General features: G+C 52.2%; 2 protein-coding genes across 3 annotated transcripts; one reads left to right on the top strand and one right to left on the bottom strand.

The window, feature by feature from the left end:
- Positions 1907-9694, top strand: LPCAT4 (lysophosphatidylcholine acyltransferase 4). 2 transcript variants are annotated; one of them, XM_018054506.1, is made up of 14 exons: positions 1907-2635; positions 3891-4033; positions 4368-4588; positions 4861-4973; positions 5107-5167; positions 5453-5511; positions 5708-5742; positions 6255-6309; positions 6438-6520; positions 6794-6919; positions 7271-7403; positions 8554-8652; positions 8934-9111; positions 9319-9694. In XM_018054506.1, exons 1-14 carry the CDS (start codon positions 2522-2524, stop codon positions 9471-9473), a joined length of 1575 nt encoding a protein of 524 aa, XP_017909995.1. In that variant the 5' UTR covers positions 1907-2521; the 3' UTR covers positions 9474-9694. The 2 variants fall into 2 exon arrangements, with proteins under 2 accessions (XP_017909995.1, XP_017909994.1); XM_018054505.1 differs by lacking the exon at positions 1907-2635 and adding an exon at positions 2654-3344.
- Positions 10192-20912, bottom strand: NUTM1 (NUT midline carcinoma family member 1). The gene is made up of 7 exons (XM_005685446.2): positions 20743-20912; positions 18418-19126; positions 15433-15561; positions 14178-14317; positions 13420-13703; positions 13065-13181; positions 10192-12717 (listed from the first exon to the last, which is right to left on the bottom strand). Exons 1-7 carry the CDS (start codon positions 20879-20881, stop codon positions 10732-10734), a joined length of 3504 nt encoding a protein of 1167 aa, XP_005685503.2. The 5' UTR covers positions 20882-20912; the 3' UTR covers positions 10192-10731.

Raw genomic sequence — 22305 nt, 5'->3', positions numbered from 1 at the left:
TTTTAATGAATTGCCTTAACTAAAAAAATGAAATTATAAAAATATTGAAACTACTTTGGAAAAGCCAAGACATACAGAACCTGGTTTCCCTTAAATAATAGGTAAAATGTATATCTATATCTAATAATCACATTGTACACTTTAAACTTACATATATGGCATTAATATCTCAAAAAAGGTGAAAAATTGTTAAAATTAAAGAGATATGGAATCATCTCTAAAAATCTATAATAAATAAATATTGCCTACAACAAAGGTCCGTCTAGTCAAGGCTATGGTTTTTCCAGTAGTCATGTATGGATGTGAGAGTCGCACTGTGAAGAAAGCTGAGCGCCAAAGAACTGATGCTTTTGAACTGTGGTGTTGGAGAAGACTCTTGAGAGTCCCTTGGACTGCAAGGAGGTCCAACCAGTCCATTCTGAAGGAGATCAGTCCTGGGTGTTCTTTGGAAGGAATGATGCTAAAGCTGAAACTCCAGTACTTTGGCCACCTCATGGGAAGAGTTGACTCATTGGAAAAGACTCTGATGCTGGGAGGGATTGGGGCAGGACGAGAAGGGGACGACAGAGGATGAGATGGCTGGGTGGCATCACCGACTCGACGGACATGAGTTTGAGTGAACTCCGGGAGTTGGTGATGGACAGGGAGGCCTGGCGTGCTGCGATTCATGGGGTCAGAGTCGGACACGACTGAGCGCCTGAACTGAACTGAACTGAACCGCGGCTATCCTTTTATTTCTCTGAGAATGCTGGCTGCTCTCCTAAGTGGTGACTCAAAAACATGCACAGCATGAGAACTGAGAGTTAAGTTTTATATGAGGAAAAATCAGGACCGTAGCCCAGGATACAGCACCTCAGATAGCTCTGAGAAACTGCTCCAAAGAGGCAGCGGAAGGAGGTGATTGTATACGATTCTGGTGAAAGGGGAGTTCAATGCATCAAGCACTTAACTTACAAAAGATATTCTGCTAGGAGCTGATGTCACTCTAAAGGATTTAGTGCTTTTCTAGATATAAGAAGATGCAAGGATTAAGATCATAAAATAAGTTCCTGAAAATATCAACCTATCTAAAAACCTGCTCCACCAGTTTCCCTGGAGCACACACTGCCTCACTTTCCACCCTTAACTCCATTCAGGGTGTGCTGAAGGTCAGCTGCTACAGGAGCACAAGATTTAATATCGACAAACGCAGGAGGCAAATACCGTTGGCAAGCGCCAATTTGTAGTTGACATAAGAACAGAGGCAGGAATGTAAGTGGGTAGATTATGGGGCAAGAAGGGAGGGAAGGGGGTCTAGCTAGAAGTGAGTCCTAACTTTTGCCTGGTCTCCCTTCCAGTAAAAGATTAATATTACTCAATGACCCAGTAGCCCATTGACCTGCCATTGTTTCCATTACCCTCAAGATACGGTGACTGACAAAAATCCAGGAGAGAGCCCTAAAGCAGGGTGAACTGAAGGCAAATTCTTTCCAAAAGCAATGAGGCTTTTATTTCCTCTTTGTCACCAGAATTATCTTTCTGATTGTGTCACTGGGTGTGGATCTCAAAGTCTACCCAATTCCCTGATCTCACTACAACCTGACGACAACGGTTTATGAGTTTTCCAGGGTAGTTTGGGAATGAAGGGTATTCCTTTGTCCTCTCAAGCAGTGGAGAGAGGAAAAGAGAGAAATAGAAAGACAGGAAAAAGAGACACGTATCCCAGCTTTCCAGGTTCTCACTGCCCGTCCCTAGCCAGCTCTAGTTGGGCTCTTATAAGTTTGTGACCCGAGTCTGCATGGCTCAAGGAGTCCTTACAACCGACAGGCAGCCCTGCCTAACGCAGGTAGTACGCGGACGCCGAGCTGTGAGACATAAGGCGGTCGCCAGAGGGCGCGAGCGTCCAAGTTCACGCGCGATGGCGTCGACACGACCAGGAAGGAAAGGTGGTCGGCCTCCGAGAGATGGATGGGGCTCGGGAGTCCACCGGGACAGCTCGGGCCAGCGTCGCCCGGGAGCTGCGGGCCTCCGCGCACTGAGCGCCCACCGTTCCTTGCTCATACGCCGGAGGGCCCCACCCTATCTGCGCTTGCAGGGTGACCTCCACGCCCGGGCGGGGTCGTAGGGCGTTCTTCGCTTCGCTCGCTCCCCGCGGCCCTAAACCCGCTCCGAGCCGGAGGCCTGCGGGGAGGCGGAGGCCGAATCTTCCCAGAGGAACTCCCAGAGGGCCAGGGCAGGGGACAACCTGCAGGCGGACATTGCGCTCCCGCAACCCGCAGCCTCGTAACAATGGCCCGAGGGGCTGCGGTCGTGGCTGCGGTCGCGGAGGAACAGGAGCACCCGGGCGCTGGAAGCCCCGCCCCTCGGCCGGCTCCCTGACAACGCGGGCCCGGCCGCGCCGCCTGCTCCCCGCCCCTCGGCGCCCCGCACCAGGCGGGGCCGCGGCCAGAGCGCCACCGCCGCTGCAGGCGCAGCCGCTGCTCTGCAAAGAGGGGCCCGGGGCCGGGCCGGGGCGCCCGCCCTCCCACCTTCTCCCGCCGCTATGAGCCAGGGAAGTCCGGGGGACTGGGCCCCCCTCGACCCTACCCCCGGACCCCCAGCGCCCCCCAACCCTTTCGTGCACGAGTTACATCTCTCCCGCCTCCAGAGGGTTAAGGTAAGGTGTGGGCGGGGGGCGCCCGGAGGACTCGCGCGGATAGAAAAAGGAGGCCTTTAGAGCCTTGACGCAGATGGGGATGGAGATCCAGGAAGGAGGTTGGTGAGAGGCTAGCCGGGCGGGGAGTCCGGGGTTCGCACGTGGGGGGCGGCGGGGGTGGTCAAGGAGTCCTGGAGAGGACGCGGGCTTGGGCGATAGGCACGCTGAAGGTGTGTGAGAATTGACTAGGTGAGCCTGGAGAACGGCAGGGGACCCAGCGGTGGGCGAGATGGAGAACCCTGGAGACTGCGGATTACATCCTGCGGATGCAGATGGACTAGAATGGAGTTGGAGGCTACGAAGAGCGGGGGTGGGGGCAGAGGCGTGCTGAGTGCTTTTCCGAGGCTCTGACATGGAAGAGCTTGCTGGGCCCGGAGCCTGCACCCCCTGCGCCCTTTCAGCAACCCCACTTTGCACTACCCTCTCCTCCACGCGCATTGCAGCACCTCATGGTGGGGGCGGGGAGGGAAGTAAAGAAGGGGGTTGGCTACAGGAAGTGGAGGGCCGCAAGGGCCTGGGGGAGCTGCGCGCGGAATGGTGTGAGAAGGGAGTGTCCAAGGTTTCTTTTGCTTTCATCTCCCCTGAGGTCGGCTCCTGGAACTCGGTTTGTTTACCTGCACGTTCCCCAGGGCAGCCCCTGAAGTCACCCTGGCAACCCCTGCCGTGTGGAGTAAGGCCGAACTCTTTTTCTCCCCCAAGTTCCTAGAACTGGGGGCGTGCTGCTGGGCAGAACTAGAGACTGGCCTGGGTCTGAAAAGTGGACCTCTCTGTTTTCTGGCCTCTACCTCCCAGGCCCACAATGAAAAGGACTATGCACCTGGTTTCTGCTGGATGTGGGATCTATTTATAGAAGAGAGTGGGGGGAGGAGGAACTATCTCTAGCCTACTCTACACCAAACACAGTGCTGGGCGCTTTCACACTGGTTATCCTTGAATCCTCTTAACAGCCTTTTAATTTTGTAGGTGTGGTGGGGACCAACTGAAACACACGAAAATGAGGCCACTGATCTATTAATCGTTTATCCTCTTTCCCTTATTGGTATCTTCATCCCACCTTGCGTTCCAATACCATCTCCTGTTCCCACACTACTTATCTGCTGATCCACAGGGGTGGGGTTGATGGCCCTCTGCTCCTGGGTCCATCCTTGTTGGGGGGGGGAAGCCTGTAAGGAGCATCTCACAGCCCTGAAGTGGCCTTTTCTCCCACCCTCTGCAGTTCTGCCTCCTGGGGGCACTGTTGGCCCCCATCCGAGTGCTTCTGGCCTTTATCGTCCTCTTCCTCCTCTGGCCCTTTGCCTGGCTGCAAGTAGCTGGTCTTACTGAGGAGCAGCTTCAGGAGCCAATTACCGGATGGAGGAAGTAAGTGGAGGATCAGCCCCCAAAGACCCAATTTCTCCTTTCTCTTCCCTGCTATCCATCTGCTCCCTCTTTGAGAAGAGGATGAGGGAGGGTTCTGAAATTCTCCTACCCAGGCTGGGTAGGTGAGATGAATCAGCCAAGCTCAAACCCTGGTACCCAGGACCTTAACTCTAAACGATGCACCCGGATATGTCCCAGACTAATCAGAGACTTTAGCCTCTTGGCCAGGTAACAGAGGGCAAAAGAAGGGCACCTGCTTTCCTGGGTGTCTGAGCTTGGGGCTGAGTGAAGGTCAGGATAGCTGCCTCCACTGATGCCCAGCTTTGCCCTGCAGGACTGTGTGCCATCATGGGGTGCTGGGCCTCAGCCGCCTGCTCTTTTTCCTGCTGGGTTTCCTCCGGATTCGCGTTCGGGGCCAGCGGGCCTCTCGCCTTCAAGCGCCCGTCCTGGTTGCCGCCCCTCACTCTACTTTTTTTGACCCCATTGTTCTGCTGCCCTGTGACCTGCCCAAGGTTGTGTCTCGAGCTGAGAACCTTTCCGTTCCCGTCATTGGAGGTGAGAAATTAAGAGGAGTGAAGGGGAGAGATGGCTACTCTGGGCCAAAAAAAGACAGGAGTCGGAGACTCTGGAGAGAACTGGTCCCAGATAGAGAAGGGAGAAGTTAGAAGCCATATCGACCGATACTGGCAAATGGAATACAAATTAATACTATTTGTGAAGCAGCCTTTTAGATTCTGAGCTCTGTGCTTAGAAGGGAGCAGGAAGCTCCGGTGTTAGTGCCCCTGGGGAAGAACCAAGTGACCCCTTGTATTCTGTCTTTACCCCAGCCCTTCTTCGTTTCAACCAAGCCATCCTGGTGTCCAGGCATGACCCCGCCTCCCGGCGCAGAGTGGTGGAAGAGGTCCGGAGGCGGGCTACCTCCGGAGGCAAGTGGCCTCAGGTGGGTCCGAGGTCGGAGGACCTCCTCCTATTTTACGTGCTCCTGAAGACGCTTCTCTTGCCTCTCTTCCCCTTCCACCCACCTCATTCTGGTCCCTTGATCCGCCCCCCCTCTCCTCCCCCCCCACCACCAGGTACTGTTCTTTCCTGAGGGCACCTGTTCCAACAAGAAGGCTTTGCTGAAATTCAAACCAGGTGAATAAAGCAGCAGTAGATGGGAGGGCTGCAGGAAAGGAGGCCCCATATATGGAGAGGGACTTTGGAATAACCCAAGAAAAGTGGTGGGGTGGGGGAGGGAGGGAGATAGAGAACCTCCTAGCTGATGCTGGAAAGTCTCCAGGAGGCAGAGGAAATTATAAATGAAATGGAGCCCAGCCAGATTTCCTTGTGGAGCTGATCCAGACCCTTGTACTCCATGCCCTCCAGCTGCCTCCATGCACTAACCTCTGCCTTGGGGGTGGGGGTGGAAATGGGATTTAGGAGCCTTCATCGCGGGGGTGCCCGTGCAGCCTGTCCTCATCCGCTACCCCAACAGTCTGGTAAGTCGTCATCTGGGGGAGGGAGGGCACAAGTCCACCCTGAATGGGAGTAAGTGAAAACTGCTCGTGGTGCCACAACAAGATATGTGTGTGGAGGTGGGGCTTGATCGGGGCGCAGGCCTCTGCTCAGAGAGGATTAGTCAGTTCAGGGAAGAAAAGTAATGCCTTTCTCCTCTCACCTCTGCTTCTCCCACAGGACACTACCAGCTGGGCTTGGAGGGGCCCTGGAGTGTGAGTAGTGGTATTCCTGGGGGTGAGGGTGGGGAGTGGGGACCGTCTTCTACCCTCCAGACAAAGTGAATCACTCTTGTTCATCCCTGGAACTGAGAGAACTCTAGAGAAGGGAATGCCATATCCCTTTGTTTTGTCCTGATCTCCTGAGATATTATCAGAAAGTGCCCTCAGCTATCCCTGCTAATCATTCCTGCTGTGCTTATGGTGCCTTTTGACCCACTTTGCAGCCTTTTCTACCTCGGTTATCCACAGCACCAGCCTTGCTCCTTCTCGTGGTTCCTCAAACCCCTCACCTATACTTCTTTCTCTGCCAGGGCCCTGCAGCACTCTCTTATCCCACCTACCACCTTTCTGGCCCTTCTATCTCCCAGCTACATATTCGTCCAGCTGACTCTACAGCTAGTAGCTGATTTTTATATCAGTGGGCAGAACCTTGCCACTCCCATCCTTGGGCTGGGGGATGCCCGTAGTTAGAGACTGGTGAGCATCTGAGGTCTCTTTTCTCTTAGACTCAAAGTCCTCTGGCTCACAGCCTCTCAGCCCTGCAGCATCGTGGATGTGGAGGTATGACTCCCAGGGCTGGGGTAGGAGAGCAGCCATCGGCTGAGCTGGGGATCTTTAGGGAAAGAGGGTGGGAGTGGTCACCCCTAACTTGGAAGTCCTGATGAGAAGCCTGTGTATGTGTGTTTCAGTTCCTACCTGTATACCGCCCCAGCCCGGAGGAGAGCAGGGACCCCACCCTCTATGCCAACAATGTCCAGAGGGTTATGGCACAGTGAGTGTCCCATGGGGTGTTTCCCAAAAGCAGATACACAGGGCAGAGGAACCACAGGAAGGGGAGGAGAGCTGAGTGAGGTTTTGAGGCAAAACTGTAGCGGGGGAGGCAGTCGGTCAGGAGGAAGGGCTATTGATAGCTGATGTGTGAGGGATGGGAGAGTGAAAGGGGCCTGATCTCCTCTCCCTGGTCAGCAGGCCAGAATCAGTAATGAACCCTCAGACGTGCCTTCTAACTCAGTCCCCCTGCATTCCGTCCCTCTTCATCCTGTAGGGCCCTAGGCATTCCAGCCACCGAGTGCGAGTTTGTAGAGAGCTTGCCTGTGATTGTGGTGGGCCGGCTGAAGGTGGCCTTGGAGCCGCAGCTCTGGGAACTGGGCAAAGTGCTTCGGAAGGCTGGGTAAGTGACCTTGGAGATGAGGGTATGGGTAAGAGGAAAGGAGAAGAGAAAAGGGGGAATGGGTAGGAGGAAGAAAAGACCTTAGAAAGAAAAAAAAAAAAGTAGGAAGATGAGAATGTTTTGAAAGATAATGGAGTAAAAGGAAGGAGGAAAAAAAGATACATAATAACCCCAATGACAAAGGTAGGAATGGCTTTCCAGGTACTATGATGAGTCAGAGTACCTCTTGGAAAAACACCAGATGTACCTGTGCTGGGAGGATTCTTGGGGCTGGGGCCAAGGTGCTGGTGGGCGGTGTTTCCAGAAGAAAACTGAGTCGGTGCTGCGCCTTTGACGACAGTTCCCTTGTAGGCTCTCCCCTGGCTGTGTAGACGCTGGGACAGAGCCAGGCCGGAGTCGAAGGATCAGTCAGGAAGAGTTTGCCAAGCAGCTACAGCTCTCTGACTCCCAGACGGTGGCTGGTGCCTTTAGCTACTTCCAGCAGGTAAAGAGACTGGGATGCTCAAGATTTTAAGGACAGTATCCCGGGGGCTGTGTGGATGGCCAACCTGGAGTGTGGGTTGGATGCTGTAATAGCTGTTGGTAGACAGACATCTTCCGAGGTCCCCTGGGAGATTCATTTTTTTAATACATTGAGGAGCAGTGTTTTAGTCATTGTGGGAAAGAATGATGGAAAAATAATGGTCGGTGAGATCCATAAATTTCTGAGGCATACTGGAGATGGGGATCACATGACCTTGTGAGCACTGGGTGGGGAAGGTGACATGGAGGAGACAACACTGGACAGGTTAGACAGTTGAGAGTTTAAGACCCAGAAGTATCTGTAATACTTGGGCAGATTTTTTTTTTAAATGTCTCAGAGCTTCTCTGGAGGATTCCTGAACTTTCTCAAGAATTTGGATGAGCCATATATTTCCTGGGACTTAGCCAGGTGGTCCTGTCGAATTATAATAGCCTCAGATGATTCGTAATGTTTATGAACAACTCCCAATGGTCCTAAGGAGTTCTTTTTGATCTAAGATGCAGACCATACTTCTCAACATCCTCTGAAGGGACAGAGAGTGACCCAGATGTGCTGATTCCTTAGACTGGGGCAGACTGTCCCTGAAAGGAGCTTCCCATCATAACCTGTAGCCGAGCAGAGCCAAAACCCAGGTGCCCTGGTCCCCCATAGACATAGCACAGCTGGCATCCTCAGGTTTGCTTTTTTTTTTCCTTGGTAAGACATTTTGCCAGGGGCCCCCTTTTATTAGTTTGCTGGACCAGTTCTCCCACACAGGCCGAGTCGGAAGAGAACCAGTTTTTCCAGCTTGGGGTCCGAAATGCCCTGATTGTATATCAGAAATGATGGTAACTTAAACATACCTGAGGGATTCCATCATTCCTAGGAGATCCCTTTATAGGAGAGCTTTGCTACCAAGGTGACTTGAAAAGGAATAGTATGAGCAAATCCGTGCCCCAAGAGAACTGTCAGGGAACCTGGAGAGTTTAGGGCCCACAGTTCTGAGGCAAGCAGACCCAGGACAGGGGTCACCTCCATGCCTGCTGAGAGGAGTGGGGAGCCGAGATCCAGAACAGGAGGGTGGGTACGGGGTTGGTCCCTACATTGCCTTGGTTTCTCTCCCACCCTCCAGGATGCCGATGGTTTGGTGGACTTCCGAGACGTGGCCCTGGCATTGGCAGCTCTGAGTGGGGGCAGGAGCCTGGAGGAGCTGACTCGCCTGGCCTTTGAGGTATCAGGACGTTGTGGGGGTCAGCCCCGAAGTGCCTATGCTCACCCCACCCACGGTGAGCTGTTCCCAGGAGCTTCTGGCTAGTAGGTGCTCGGTGGCCACCCCAGTGCCAAACTGTCTGAACTGCAGAGCCCCAGCATCTCTGCTGAGGCTTTACTGGGAACAGGTAGATGGAAGCAGCTGTGACCATTATAATTCCAAAAAAAGGAGGAGCCTGTCAGACAGACATGCAGGGTGATGTCCCAAGGAAAGAGCTTGACCTGCCTCCCTTTTCCTCCCAGCTCTTTGCCGAGGAGCCAAAGGAGCAGGCCAAGGAGCAGGCCAAGGGGCCCGGCCGCCTGCTGTACAAAGACGGTTTCAGCACCATCTTGCACCTGCTGCTCGGCTCACCGCGCCCCGCTGCCAGGACTCTGCATGCCGAGCTGTGCCAGGCAGGGGCCCGCCAGGGTCTCTCCCTCTGTGAGTCATCCCCTGCAGGCCCCGTGCAGGCAGTCGGGGTGTCAGCAGCACAGGGCTGGGGGCCGGCTTGGGGGGATCAGGACATCCTCAGGGTGAGGCTGGGAGAATACTGTCAGGGAGGTAGGGGACAGTACTTTGGCTTTGAGACGGTGAGGAGGGCCAGGGATCTCTTCCCTCTCCTCCTTAGGTCTTTCCTTTCCCCTCCAGGTGAGTTCCAGGACTTCTCCCTCCACCACCCGCTCCACGGGAAGCTCTTCAGCACCTACCTGCGCCCCTCCCAGACACCACCCGCCTCCTCCCCAGGCAGCACCACCGCTCTGGCCAATGGGACTGTGCAAACCCCCAAGCAGAAGGGCGACTGAGCACTCGACCCCACCGCCCCACCAGCTCGCACCCGCTCACTCAGGGCAGCGCCAGGGGCCACCCCCGGGCCTCAAGCCCACCTCTGTCCTGCTTGACTTTTCATTATTGTCATTGATTTTTTTAAGTTGGTTTTCATTTTTCGTTTGTTTGGTTTTATTTTGTAAGAAACTATTTTATATATAAATATATATCTATATCTATTTAAAAAAAAAAAAAAAAACAAAGCTCAGTCACATCGATGGTATCATAAGCTGGGGAGGAAAGGAAGGAATGGTTGCAGGCCACCCTGGGAAGACCCCCGAAGGTTCCCAAGGCCAGATCTCTTGGACACAGCTGATTAGTCCTCACTTGCCGGTGGCTGGATCATGCGGATCTGGTATCTTCCATCTTGTTGCCACAGCCTGTAACAGGCCTCCTCCTGCACCTCTTTTCAGCCTGTTCCCTCTTGTTCTGTCCTCATTAAAGAATAGCTGACCACCACTTTATATTTAATAATCATACTAAGGCTGATGCCCCCATGGTCGGGGAAGAGAGCTGTGTCAGGACCCAGCCGTTCTACTGCAGCTCAGACCTGCCAGTCCAGAGTTTCTGCCATACTATGAATTGGGGACATACAAGTCCCTTCTGTCCAGCTTCTTTTCAAGGAACAAGAATAGCCCCCACCTATAGAAGGTGGTATGTCTAGGCACCATTTTGGAAATAGGTTAAGGAATTAGAGCTCTATCCCAGAACTCTGACAGGTTAAAAAGAAGCAGTTTTCCATCTAGGGACTTTTAAGGGAGACAGATCATGGCAGAATGTCCAGAGAAGCCCTCCCAACACCACGTCCAGGCTTCTGATGGAGGAATACAGTAATCACAGGACCCTCAGCACCAGGTTCATCAGGATACCTCAGTAAGGTTGGAGGCTAGAATGCCATCTGGATCCATTAAATCCGAGGCCGCCCCCACCGCCTTTCTCCTTTTTAGCATCTCACCCCATCTAGCAGCAAAGAAGTTAAGGGCACGTGGAGAACATTTTCCAACAACAAAATCTTTATTTTTTTTTTTGTCTCATACAACTTCCAAAGGTACTTCCCCTGACCTCTCACCCAGGGGACTACCTCCAACCAAGCCAGCGTGACACCCCTCTGCCCCAGGCGCAGAACAAAACAACAGGGTTGAGAGCAAGTGTTCACAGGCTGCCAGGGAGAGTCTACTCCCTGGGGGCCCCCACCCACAGGGATTGGCAGGTGGGACAGGATGGCCTGGCTGCCCCCTACTGGCTGCGACGCCGTTTCTTCCTCCTGCTCTTGGAGAAACCATCACGCTTTCTTTTACGAGGCTGTGAGGTGCGAATCACTCCCAGAGCCACTGGTTTCTCCCCAGGCGCCCCAGGTTCATCTCCCCGTAAAGGCCTCTTTTCAACAGGGACTGGTCCTCCAACTAGGGCTTGCTTCCCAGACTCGGCAGCAGGAGGCTGGCCAAGGCCTATTGGCTTAGGAGCAAGGGAGTGCGATGCTCTCTGGGTCCCCTGAGGATGCCCTGAGGCAAGCAAGCCTGAAGCAGGGCGAGAAGGCGAGAGGCTAAGTTTAGAGGCTAAGAGGTAGGCAAAGTTGGAGAGCTCCTTGTCTTCCTCCCCTTCCTCCTCGGCTTTGGCCCCATCTGCTGAACTGCATGCTTCAATAACAGGAGAGGTTTCTCTCGCAACTAAGGCATCCCTGGTTCCCCAGCTGGGGGAAGTGCTTCTAAGGCCCTGGTGAGGAGGTATTGATTTGGGGTTCCCATGGCCAGAAGATTGTTGATCCCCTTGTAAGGGAGCAAGTTCTTTAGGCTCAGATAAATCAGTATGCTCCCTGCCTTCTCCTTGGGGGTTGTAAGAATTAAAATTTAGGGGGCAAATATCCTCGCTGACCCCCAGCTGGAGGCCACAGGCATCCCTAACATCTAGTATGTCAACATACGTGGTTTCCAACAGAGGAGAAACGGAATTGCCACTGCTCCCTGCTTCTGGGCTGGCCTCAGGAAAGGAGGTGTCCTGCGTCCCCAGGATAAGGATACTGCCTTGACTTGCAGGCAGGAGTGTTTCTTTAGAAGACCCCAGTGTAGAGGCCCCGATTCTGCTCTCTAGCAAAGGGGGGCAATCTTCAGGCCACAGATCACGCGGACCCTGCAGAGTCCCAGGGCTCTGTGCCGTGTCCTTTCTAGGCCTCGAGGCCGGGCTACTGGCCGTCTGAGGTTCCATCAGGCCCCGATAGTTTCTCTCTTCTAGGGCAGCTGTGGCGTTTGTGTCTGCACAGGGAACTGCACTGCTTCCCACGTCCCCAGGTGCCAGGGCTTCTCTGGGGCCCAGGGAAATTCTGCTTCTAGAGCCCAATGCCTGGCCGCCCCCCTGAAGCTCGGTTACACACTGCCCCTCATGGAGGCTCTCTACGACCTCCTCCATCTGTAAGGGCAACTCCAAGTCGACAGCATCCGTCTCACTGCTGAGCCACAGCCTCGGGCTGAGAGAAGCCCTGGCCTCATCCCTATTCCCAGCTGGTCTAGGTGAAGGGTTCTGATCATAACTCTGAACTGGGGGGAGACCACTCTCATCTCCCCACGTGGCCTCTGAAGAGCCTTTCTGGGACAATACCGATGGCTCCATGCTCTGAGGAGCCACTCCAAGACCCTCTACCTCTTGTCCTGGGGGCAGCCCCAGAGTCTGCTTTTCTAACCCCTGTCCTTGCAGAGGAGCCAGCCTGGCAAGTCCAACATCCAAAGTGGGAATGAGCTCTAGCTGGGGGCCTTCCTGCCAGCGAAGGGTCTCAGAAGTCCTGTCAGTGCCCAGGGAGCGGCCAGGGGACCCAGCACCTCCCAGGAGGTCATCCTGCAGTGGGGATATCTGGTTTGTAACCTCCCCAGACCCTCTTCTCTCTATACTCAGGGGCCCTTGAGTTCCCTGTGGAGCTGCAAGTTCTAGCTGCAGGCCCCAGCCACTGGGGGTTGGCAGGGTGTTCCCATCCCTGCCCATCACCCTCAGGCCACGTAGGGCCCGCTCCTGCCCACCAGACACTTCTCTTGCCCGCTCTCCGAGAGAAGCAGCCTTTCCAAGGAGGAGGGAGCCCCCAGCCCCCCGAGGCCCAGGTGAGGGCCGAAGCCGCCCACCCCCATCTTCATCCTCATCAGAAATAGAAGGACTTGAATCTGACTGGGCTCCACTGCAACTTGGAGGTGCCTCGGCCTCCTCCTCCTCTTCCAAGGCCAGGAGCCGCTTCTGGACCAGCTGGAAGGAGAATGGACAAATACTGGTCTATACGTGGTTGTGAGAAGGGGTGGCAGGCCGGGTGGGAGGAGATGGTATTTAGGCAGGACCCGGGGATACAAGCAAGTGGCTTAAGTGATGGTATCAAAGCCAGGTGCCCCGCTCTTTTTCTCCACCTTATTGGGTCTTATTCCCGCAATGCTCTGAGCCCTAAACTCCCCTTTTCCGTGGTCCTCGTCTGTTGTTCTACACCCAAAGCTGGATGCTAAAGCTGTCCCTCTCCAGAAGCCGCATCATCCAAGACAGTGTAAGGCTAGACTAAGCCACGTAAGTTTTTCATTCTGAGTTTCTCTACCTACCAGGTTTACCTGGGCAAGACTGAGTCTTTCTTCTTGTTCCAGCTCCTCAATTAAGGCCAAGGGATCCCTCTGTTGTTCTGGGGACAGCAGATCTGCCAAAAACTGAGGGTGAATGACAGCTTCCACCTGGGGAACAGAAATGAAAGTGATGGGAGTCATAGAGAGGAGGTAACATGAACCAAGAGGCAGTCACGCACCTCCCTACTCACCACCCTCTACCTGGGTGGTTGGAAACCACCAGCTACACACTTTCCCCAGCACCGAAGAGAGTCTAGTTCCCAAAGGCCTCGGGCAAAACCATAGATCTTCCCTGGAGTTCCCACCCCAGGGTCTGCTAGAAACCACACCCCCTGGGCTAGCCCACCTTGGAGACAAAGACCTGCTGAGAACACAGCTCATCGATATAGCTCAGAAGACCAGCATCTGGATAGATCCCTTCCTCTTGCTGCTGTCCTTGCTCTTCCTGTCTCCCATCTGACTCTTCAGTGGCCGAGTGGCTCCCCACCAGCCCTTCCATGATGTCGGTGTACTCTTTCACCGCTTCTGACGGGATCTCCTTGGGGGCCTCAAGGGCTGGAGGCCTCTGGGTTTTGCGCTGCCGCCGGCGAGGAGCCCGTGCTTTGGAGGCTGCCTTCTTGGGAATGTACACTGAGGGGCGAGGCGGGAAGCAGAAACGGGAAGCAGTGCTGAGACCTCGGCTCCTGCCTCCCACCCTCTCCCACCCCTGCTCCCCGCTTGTAAGGGCAGTGACCTGGGTACACAGATGGTTCCAGACTGGATTTGGCCGACCTAACAACAGTACCAGCTAGGGGAGAATACTTAGGAGCTGGAGGGTCTGAGAATCTGGAGGAGGATTCTCAGAACTCCTGAAATTCCAAAAAGCCCCCTGGTCCAGCCCTCATTTGTTAGGCAGATGAGGCATCACGTGCCTCAATTACAGTCTCAGTGAGAGAGCCGTTGGTTTACTTGGCCAAGATCAACATCTAGTTTGGGACAAAGGGAACTTATGCCTCTCCTGTTTGGAACATCACATGCCACTCCCTGGATGGAAGTGACTGGTTTCTGTGTGACTCCCTCTGAGCTCCTGGCCCACAGGCTCCTGTTGGCATTGGGTGGCCTTACCTGGCTGCGGGCAAACCTCAGGGACAGGTGGTCCCGGAGGATCAAGTTTCAGAGGGGCTGCAGGAGGCAGACTCTGGGGCCCACTCATCAGTTGTGTGTTCTGAATCTGCATCTCCTCCTCGGCCTCAAACTCCATGAACCTGCAAGGGGGGGCAGAAGGCTCAGGCAGTGCTGAGAAGACCATGATTCATTAAAAACCCAGGGCATCTGCTCACAGACGGCCGAATGAATAACAGTTCTGGAAAACCCTCACCAGGTCACCACATAGCCCCTCTCCCTGCAGTTGTCACTTAGAAAGCTTATTAAGAAACTAATCTTAAAAAGGAAAGAATCTAGAGCTTGTAAGCTTTACAGGATAGAATCATGGCTTTTTCATACCCTATCCCACTCAACGTCGAGGGTATACAGATTAATAAAACCTTGTTGAGTTCAGTCAGGCCCGTGCCGCACCTGGCAAGATCCCCTCCTCAAGGCCTCATCTGCCCATGCCTACAACCATAAAGCATGGCTGCATTCCTGAAGCAGAGCAAGAGTTGCAATTCAAGGAAGTTCCCACTAGGAGGCAGTGCTGTGACCCAGAAGGCCTGAGGCTGGGACTCGGGTCCCAGAAGGGTCAATCTAGGAAGTCTGGGTCCAGAAGATTCCAGGGAGAAAGTGATAGCCAAGCTTGGAGGATAGGGTTCATTTTCCTGAGTTACTTTTTTAACCAAGGAGATTATCATGGAGGAATGGGGGACATGAGCCAGAAGACCACCCTGGACATCCATCCAGGACCTTCCCCAGACAAACCTCCTTAAGAAAAAGCCCTCCCCTGAGGCAATGGGCTAAACAATTCCTGCGCCACTGTTTCCACAGGAGTGGTGACCCCAAGGTGCTACCTGGTCAGTGAGGTAGAAAGAACATGCCTAGCAGGGCGTAAACCTCTCATCACTAGGTTCCCTTCAGTATAGGGTTTTTACACCAATTGGGATCCAATCCCATCCTAAGAGCTTCAGTATCAAAGCCCCTACATAACTCAAGATCTGGAGAAGGGAAAGCTTCCAAGAGGAGATAGGACAGAAAAGTCCCAAGAGTCAAGATGGTGGGAGAAGCAGCAAGGATCCAGGAGACCTGTGCTAGTCTATACCCTTCCTCCAGCATCCCTTACAGGAACCACCCACAGCCCAGACCCAAGCCTCTCTTACCTGCCCTCAGAGTACCACCACCACCACCACCACCCCCGCCCCCAGGGAGGATGAGGGTTGCCGGGACTCACTTTTCTGCCATCTCATAAAAGATCATCCGGTCGAAGTTGCTAGTACGCTCCCACTCCTGCACAGCCCTGGGCAGTCCCTCCTCCAGGGTCATCGTGGGCTTCAGCCGGGCCAGGGAACGAAGCACTGGGCTAAAACCCCCATTGGGTCAGTCACAGTCTACAAGTGTACCCGCCACCCACCTGCCCTGACCCCCACCTCAATGCCCACCCCCTGCCCCTCATCAGATCAGGCATCTCCAGGTCCCTGTCACATCCCACTGAGGATTAGACTCCAGACCCCCAACCTCCAGCCAGTCGTTTACCACACTGGTTTTTCTTCCCACTGAAATTTACAATCCTCACAGAAAATCAGACAGTTCTTCTCCCCATCTTTTAAAATCAACTACCTTGAATTCTCACAGTACTATCTTCAACCAAACACAAGGAAGAAAGCATTCAGGTTATTCATTGTAAAGTAAGCTGAACCCTGCCCAAAGGCTCTTACATTTCCAAAAAAAAAAACCGCGCTCACAAACCCAAATGAATCTAATTAAAGTCTGTGGGGTGATTTTACTTGTTGCTTTTTAAGCGTTTTTTTGCCTCCAGGATACCCCTCACAATCAAATATCAATACTCTTTGAGCTCTTTGTGATTTATTTTTGCCTTTCTAACTTTCTGTGAATCTTCAATCATTATTGTGCCTAGAATCACCTGGGGAAGCTTGTTTTAAACATGGATCCCAGTGCCCCCAGAATCACCGGACTGAGCATTTTACTAGCCTCCCGGGTGACTGTGGCAGAGGGTCTGGTCCGGGGCCCCTGCCCAGGGCCCCTGAACGTAGGGAACAGAAATAGGTCAGGAGTGAGAAATTCAGATTCCCAGACTCTAAGACACCCAGAGCTGTCTGGAGAAAGCAGAGAGTGATCTACACCAAGGACTTTGAGGGAGCCTTTTGAATAATTCACTCCAGAGTCAGGAAGGAAAGGGAGATTCCCTTAGGGGTTCAGCCACTGGAGGAACATGATGTCCTTTTTTTTTTTTTCAAGTAAGAGATGTGTGTGTTAAGTCATTTCAGTCATGTCCAACTCTTTGCAACCCCACAGACTGTAGCCTACCATGCTCCTCTGTCCATGGGATTCTCCAGGCAATAATACTGGGGTGGATTGCCATTCCCTTCTCCAGAGGATCTTCCCAACCCAGGGATTGAACCCTTGTCTCTTAGATCTCCTGCATTAGCAGGTGGGTTCTTTACCATTAGTGCCACCTGAGAAGCCCAACGGTTAAGTGCGGGAGGTGGCATATTATTATATGATGGTTTACACAAAATGCTGAGGGCGCAGTGCAGTTGAGGAAGGCAGAGTTCTTAGTGGGAAGAAGAGAAAATTCCCCAAATGGTCAATGACTTTGCTTTATAAACATTAATAGCCCGTGACCCTGGGCTCCCAGGCCAAGCATCCACTCGCACAGACATTCTGGCCTTTTGTGAGTTCTTTTTCTCTTCTAGATTGCCTTTTTATAATAACAATAACAACAACAATAGCAGCTGCCATTTGATGAGGCATTCTCTGTGCTAGGCACTCTGCTAAGCATTTCACATACAGTAACTCATTTCATCTCAGCAACTCTCTGAGGTCAGTAACCATCCCCTTTCTAGATGTGAAAGCGGAGAGCAAAGAAACTAGTGCCAGGACCCAGGATGGCCCACCTAGTAAGTGGTGGGGCCCAGCACTTGACCAGTGAGTGAGCTCTAGACCAAGTATTAGTCTCTCAGTCGTGTGTGACTTTTTGACCCCACAGACTGCAGCCTGCCAGGCTCCTCTGTCCATGGAATTCTCTAGGCAAGAATACTGGAGTGGGTTGCCATTTCCTCCTGCAGGGGATCTTCCCAACCCACGGATTGAACCCAGGTCTCCTGCATTGGAGGTGGATTCTTTACCATCTGAGCCACCAGGGGAACCCAAGTGAGCTCTGCCACTTCCCTTGACTTGACTTCTATTTCAACTTGACTTCTAATAAAACAGGGAGCTGTATGTGGAACTGCCTGGTAGTCCAGTGGCTAGGACTTGGCCCTTTCATTGCTGTAGGCCCTGGTTCAATCCCTAGATGGGCATCTAAGATTCCCACAAGCTGCTAGGCATGGCCCAAAACCCTGAAACAAAACAAAATAGGACAGTAAATAGGGTGGCACATGAGCTCCGTGGCCTGGCACCACACCATCCTCCCTTCCCAGCGCACCTCATCCGAGTCGGTTTGGACAGTTCAGCTCCGTGTCAAAAGATAATTAAGGGCTTCCCTGGTAGCTCAGTGGTAAAGAATCTGCCTGCCAATGCAGGAGACACGGTTCAATCCCTGATCTGGGAAGATCCCACATGCCTCAAGTCAACTACGCCCTGATTGCCACAACTATTGAGCTGTGCTCAAGAGCCCAGGAGCCGCAAATAATGAGGCTGGCCCACTCTAGAGACCGTGCTCTGCAGCAGGAAAAGCCACAGCAGTGAGAGGCCTAAGCACCAGAGCTGGAGAGTGGCCCCAGCTACAGCTAGAGGACAGCTCTCGCAGCAATGAGGACCCAGCACGGGCCAAAATAAATAATAATTTAAAAAAAGAAAAAAAGCTAGTAAAATAGCACAAGAAGGCCCTGGCACTCCTTATTAGAGACCTGGGTTCCAACTACTGCTCTGAGCATTAGCCTTCTCATCCATAAATGAGGATGACCAGAAAAATGCCTGCTGGAATGTGAAGGATTGTGAAGATCACTTGAAAGAAGACACCTGAGACTTATTATCCTCTGGCACATGGGTAAAGAGGTTGGTTGCATTGTTATTTTAATTCTCATAGCATCTTCATCACCCTCACGACCTGCCCTCAAGTATCCCTAAATAGCCTAACCACTTTGTCCTTCCCCAAACCCTCCTCATTTAAAAGCCTCTAGGATAATGAAAAAAATAAAAAAATAAAAAAAAATAAAAGCCTCTAGGATAATGAATCTTCGGTCTCCCCACTTACATAAGAAAGCAGGAAAGGGCCTCTGCATCAGGACTCTGGGATAAGTGCCTTCGTGCCAAGGCTTTGTAGCGCTGCCAGCGCCGGAAGTTCTCATAAACACCCTTGGAGGTATAGAAGAGGTCACCCAGTGAGGGCTTGGGTCGGGTGGCTATAGGACCTCCTTCCCCGGTTGTCCCTTGTGGCCCTGGCCAAGCCTTTTCTGGGGGTACGATGGGGGCCAGTTGGGCAGCTGGTGGTGGAGCCTGAGCAGGAAGGCACGGGACACCCTCCTGGTTCAGCCCAGCAGCCTTAGTGGGCAGAAGGGTCTTCACATTAGAGGCTGTCAGGAGCCCGGGGGCAGGACTCTCAGGACCCCCGCAGGGAGAGCCAGAGGCAATCCAACTGAGGGCGGTCTGAGTTAGGATAAAGTTCTGAGTCTGAGAGGGCTCAGCTGACCCTGCTTCTGTCTTGACTTTGACAATGACTTTGCCAGCTCCGGCTCCACTGGGGCCAGGGCCTCCATCCCCGGTCACCAACAACGAGCTGGGGAAAGCAGAGAGCACCAGAGGGGTGCCTGGAGAGAATGCCGAAGGCACAGGGGGCTGCGAGGGCGGCTCCCATGGTGGTGGGTCTGGTGGGTCAGGAGCAGGTTGGGGGAAGGTAAGTGCAGTGAAAGGAGACAGGGCGGTGCCAGGATTCATGGCCATGTCTGATCCTGGCAATGGAGATGCTGTAGAGACAAAAAGAAGGGATACAGTAGCAGAAAAAGAGACCAAGAGCTAGGTCATCTGAGTTCAACTCTAGTCCCTGAAGAAGCAGAGCACTGATTCTCAGCGAGTGAGTGAGTGGGAACATGTATATTTGCAAATGTCCCCCACGTGTTTCTGATGTCCCTTACTCCCTGTTGAGAATGACTGCACTAGGGAAGTTGCAATGACCTTGGACCCACGAGCTCATACTCCATAACACATGCCACCCAGCATACAGGTACATTCCAAACACATTCAAGCCACCTGGACCCTGCTCCCAGCTTCTCTGTGGTCCCTGCCACCACTCACAGAAGCACTCTTCCCAGGAGGGGATGCGTGGGTTACAGGTTTTGTTCCCAGAAATTTTGTTACTTAGCAGCCAGGAATGACTAGAGGTAAGAGCCAGGAAATGGGTAAAGGGAGGGCGGTGTGGAGAGGGAGGCTTCCAGAGCTTTAAGTAGATGCTAGACATACTATAATGTTTATCTGTGATCCCTCTGCTTGAAATTCCTAATGCCAGAAATTTAGGGTCCACTTTTGAAAGGCACTGACCATGAAGTCTGAGACACAGTTCAGGGGCTATGTGGACTCTAGTCAAAGAGACCAAGGATAAATATATTAAAACGTGTACTTAATCAGGACATGTGTCTCCTAGGACTTTCAATAATAACAGATCATCTGCCTAATTTCAGGTTGCTCTCCTCCCCCTCTTAGATTATTCTGCTGGCAAATTAACAACGTTCAGCTTCTGCTGCTTCCTGACCACTGAAGGAGACAGGGAATAGGAGCAGACTCTTCACCTCAGGCACAGAGCAGAGGACCAGGAATACTCCCTGAAGAACGGAACACAGTGAAATGGGTCTGAGGCCTGAGTTCCACAAAAGGCAGAAAGTCAGAGCGTCTCAGGGAAGCCCCAGTCCTCATCTCTGCTAGAGTGACCCACCTCCCCTGACCCTAGGAAAGCAAGGAAAACTGCTCCCTGCACAAAAAGAGAAGCCCTCGCTGGGGCTGGAAGGAGCCAGGAGGCTCTGAGCAGAGGCACTTACTGCACCTCCTCATCTAGCTTCTGGGAGGACAGTTCTCGACGGACTTGGCAACAGATGGCCCCACTGAACAGTTTTCCAGACAAGGCTTCCACTCCCTACACCCAGTAAAATTGAGAGTGGCCCTAGATCAGTTCTCTCAGGGCAAATTCTAGAGCAGCCTCCAATTGCCTAAAGAAGACACCAGAACTTGGGCCTTCCCCTGGAACCCCCCTGTGTCCCCCATTCCACACACATCCCTGCCCCTGCCACACAAACACATGCTGAAGGTCACCCTCTTCCAGAGAAGCAAGTTGCTAACTACTATCCCTTCTCTCTACTCAGCACTTTCCTCAGAGGTGCTCTGATCTGCCACCCAGGAGGCCCCCTTCCTTCCCCAACCCCTAGTATTAACAGCACCATCTCCTCCCCCAGCGTGATGCCTCTGGTGGTGTCTGGTGTTCTCACATCCCTCTAGGTCAGCCCTGAGAGCTCGTCCCCAGGTAAAGTGTCAAGTTTTGAATCGCTAAAGAGGGAGCTGGTGGCAGAGGACCCTCCCCTACTGGCAGACTCACCTCCATCTGAAGACATCGTCTCAGGTTTGGGCACTAACTGTGGCTGTCTGGAAGCCTCCAGAATGAGACAGGCAGGTCCAGGACCCAGAGAGTAACCTCCAGTCGAAACACAGGGATCCAAGGAAGGGAGGGTAAACATCAGATCAAAACAGAACTAGAATCTAGAACTCAAGGCATCATTCTACAGTGGGGGGAAGGGAGGGGGAAATGGGGTGAAGTTAGGGAGATATTCCACAAAGGACTCTGGTATGTAGGCAGTAACCAGGAATGCCTTCCAAACCAGAGTATGGCGATACAATTGTGTATCTCTTCAGGACAACTTGCAAATTATTTCTCAGATTCCCAACCACGTAGTTTTACATCTTGGTTCCCTATACACTTCTTCACCAATATATCTAGTTTTGTGCCTTTCAATTCTACCCAGTTTTGTACCTGACTTCCTATTAACAGCAGACTGTGGCAAACTCTTGACATTTCAAAGTTTGCTGTATTTTCTAAACCAAAATCAGAGCACATAGTCTGTATATTTACGGATCAAGTGAACAGAATGTTTCAAATTAGGGTTGTCTCACAATATCAAGGGTGCTGATTTGCTGTATGTATATCATTTCCTTAGAAAGCTGTTTCGCAGTTCCCAAATAGACTATTACCATCACCTCTGCAGTCCACAAACAGCTCAGCCATACCCTGGGCTGAAAAGCTTCCCACTTGATCAAAAACTGCCACTCAGAGTGAAATTCCAAGGCCCAAAAGTCTTTTTTGTTTGTTTGTTAAATTATCTTTGTGGTTTTAAATTTTGTTAAATAATTTTAATTTTTAAAATGGGTGGTACATCAGGACTGTTCAAAAGTCAGACTATTTAAAATGGAGTACACAGCAACTCCACCCCTCCGTCCTACTCCTTCTGGAACCAAGTTGAGCTCTTTATGCCAGAGGAAATCAGATTTATTCTGGATCCTCACTGAGATATTTTATACAACTACAAGCAAACACAAACTATACTTAAAAAAAAAAAACAACTTTAAGGTTTTTCTGGTTATAAAGCTGATATATCTTCCAACGTTTTTCGCCATTATAAACCATACCGCAATGGTCACCTCGGTTAATGATATCTGGGTTCCAATTTTCATTTCTTTAAACCAGAATCCTATAAAGAGAATTTGTACGTTCTTTTAAAAATTCGCCACACCTCTAAGAGGCGCATCTTATTACGCTATTATTAGCTACTCACCACTACAGAGAGTTGAATTTGTGGCAGAGACCTGAGTTTGAATCTTGGGTCGACCACTAAAATATGCTTCACCGGTTTCGTAAAATAACTTCACGCTCTTTTCGCTGTGCAGAATACGGAATACCCATCGTGCATTTTTACCGCCAATGTTTGAAACAGGGCGAGAGAACCGGATGTAAAATAGGGGAAGGAAGAAAATCTTCTTTCTTTCCTAAGGTAAAGGAGGCTCTGGATCCTGGAGCCTTTAGTTCTGCAGGTACTAGAAACTCATTGCCTCTGAAATGGGTGTGCATCTTGAGATAAAAACAGGATAGTATTCAGTTATGTTTAAT

The sequence above is a fragment of the Capra hircus genome, chromosome 10 (genome assembly GCF_001704415.2).
Source record: "Capra hircus breed San Clemente chromosome 10, ASM170441v1, whole genome shotgun sequence".
Lineage (NCBI taxonomy): Eukaryota > Metazoa > Chordata > Mammalia > Artiodactyla > Bovidae > Capra > Capra hircus.
The sequence above is the reverse complement of the archived record's forward strand: the minus strand, read 5'-3'. Positions and strand labels throughout refer to the sequence as shown.

Excerpts from the sequence above, each read along its gene's own strand:
- LPCAT4 (XM_018054505.1), top strand. The coding sequence starts at position 3,027 with ATGGAAGAGCTTGCTGGGCCCGGAGCCTGCACCCCCTGCGCCCTTTCA. Across the intron at positions 6,920-7,270 it reads AAAGTGCTTCGGAAGGCTGG|GCTCTCCCCTGGCTGTGTAG; the intron begins GTAAGTGACCTT and ends GTTCCCTTGTAG. Across the intron at positions 8,653-8,933 it reads TGACTCGCCTGGCCTTTGAG|CTCTTTGCCGAGGAGCCAAA; the intron begins GTATCAGGACGT and ends TTTTCCTCCCAG.
- NUTM1 (XM_005685446.2), bottom strand. The coding sequence starts at position 20,881 with ATGTTTACCCTCCCTTCCTTGGATCCCTGTGTTTCGACTGGAGGTTAC. Across the intron at positions 14,318-15,432 it reads TTTTATGAGATGGCAGAAAA|GTTCATGGAGTTTGAGGCCG; the intron begins GTGAGTCCCGGC and ends CCCCCCTTGCAG. Across the intron at positions 12,718-13,064 it reads AAAGACTCAGTCTTGCCCAG|CTGGTCCAGAAGCGGCTCCT; the intron begins GTAAACCTGGTA and ends TTCTCCTTCCAG.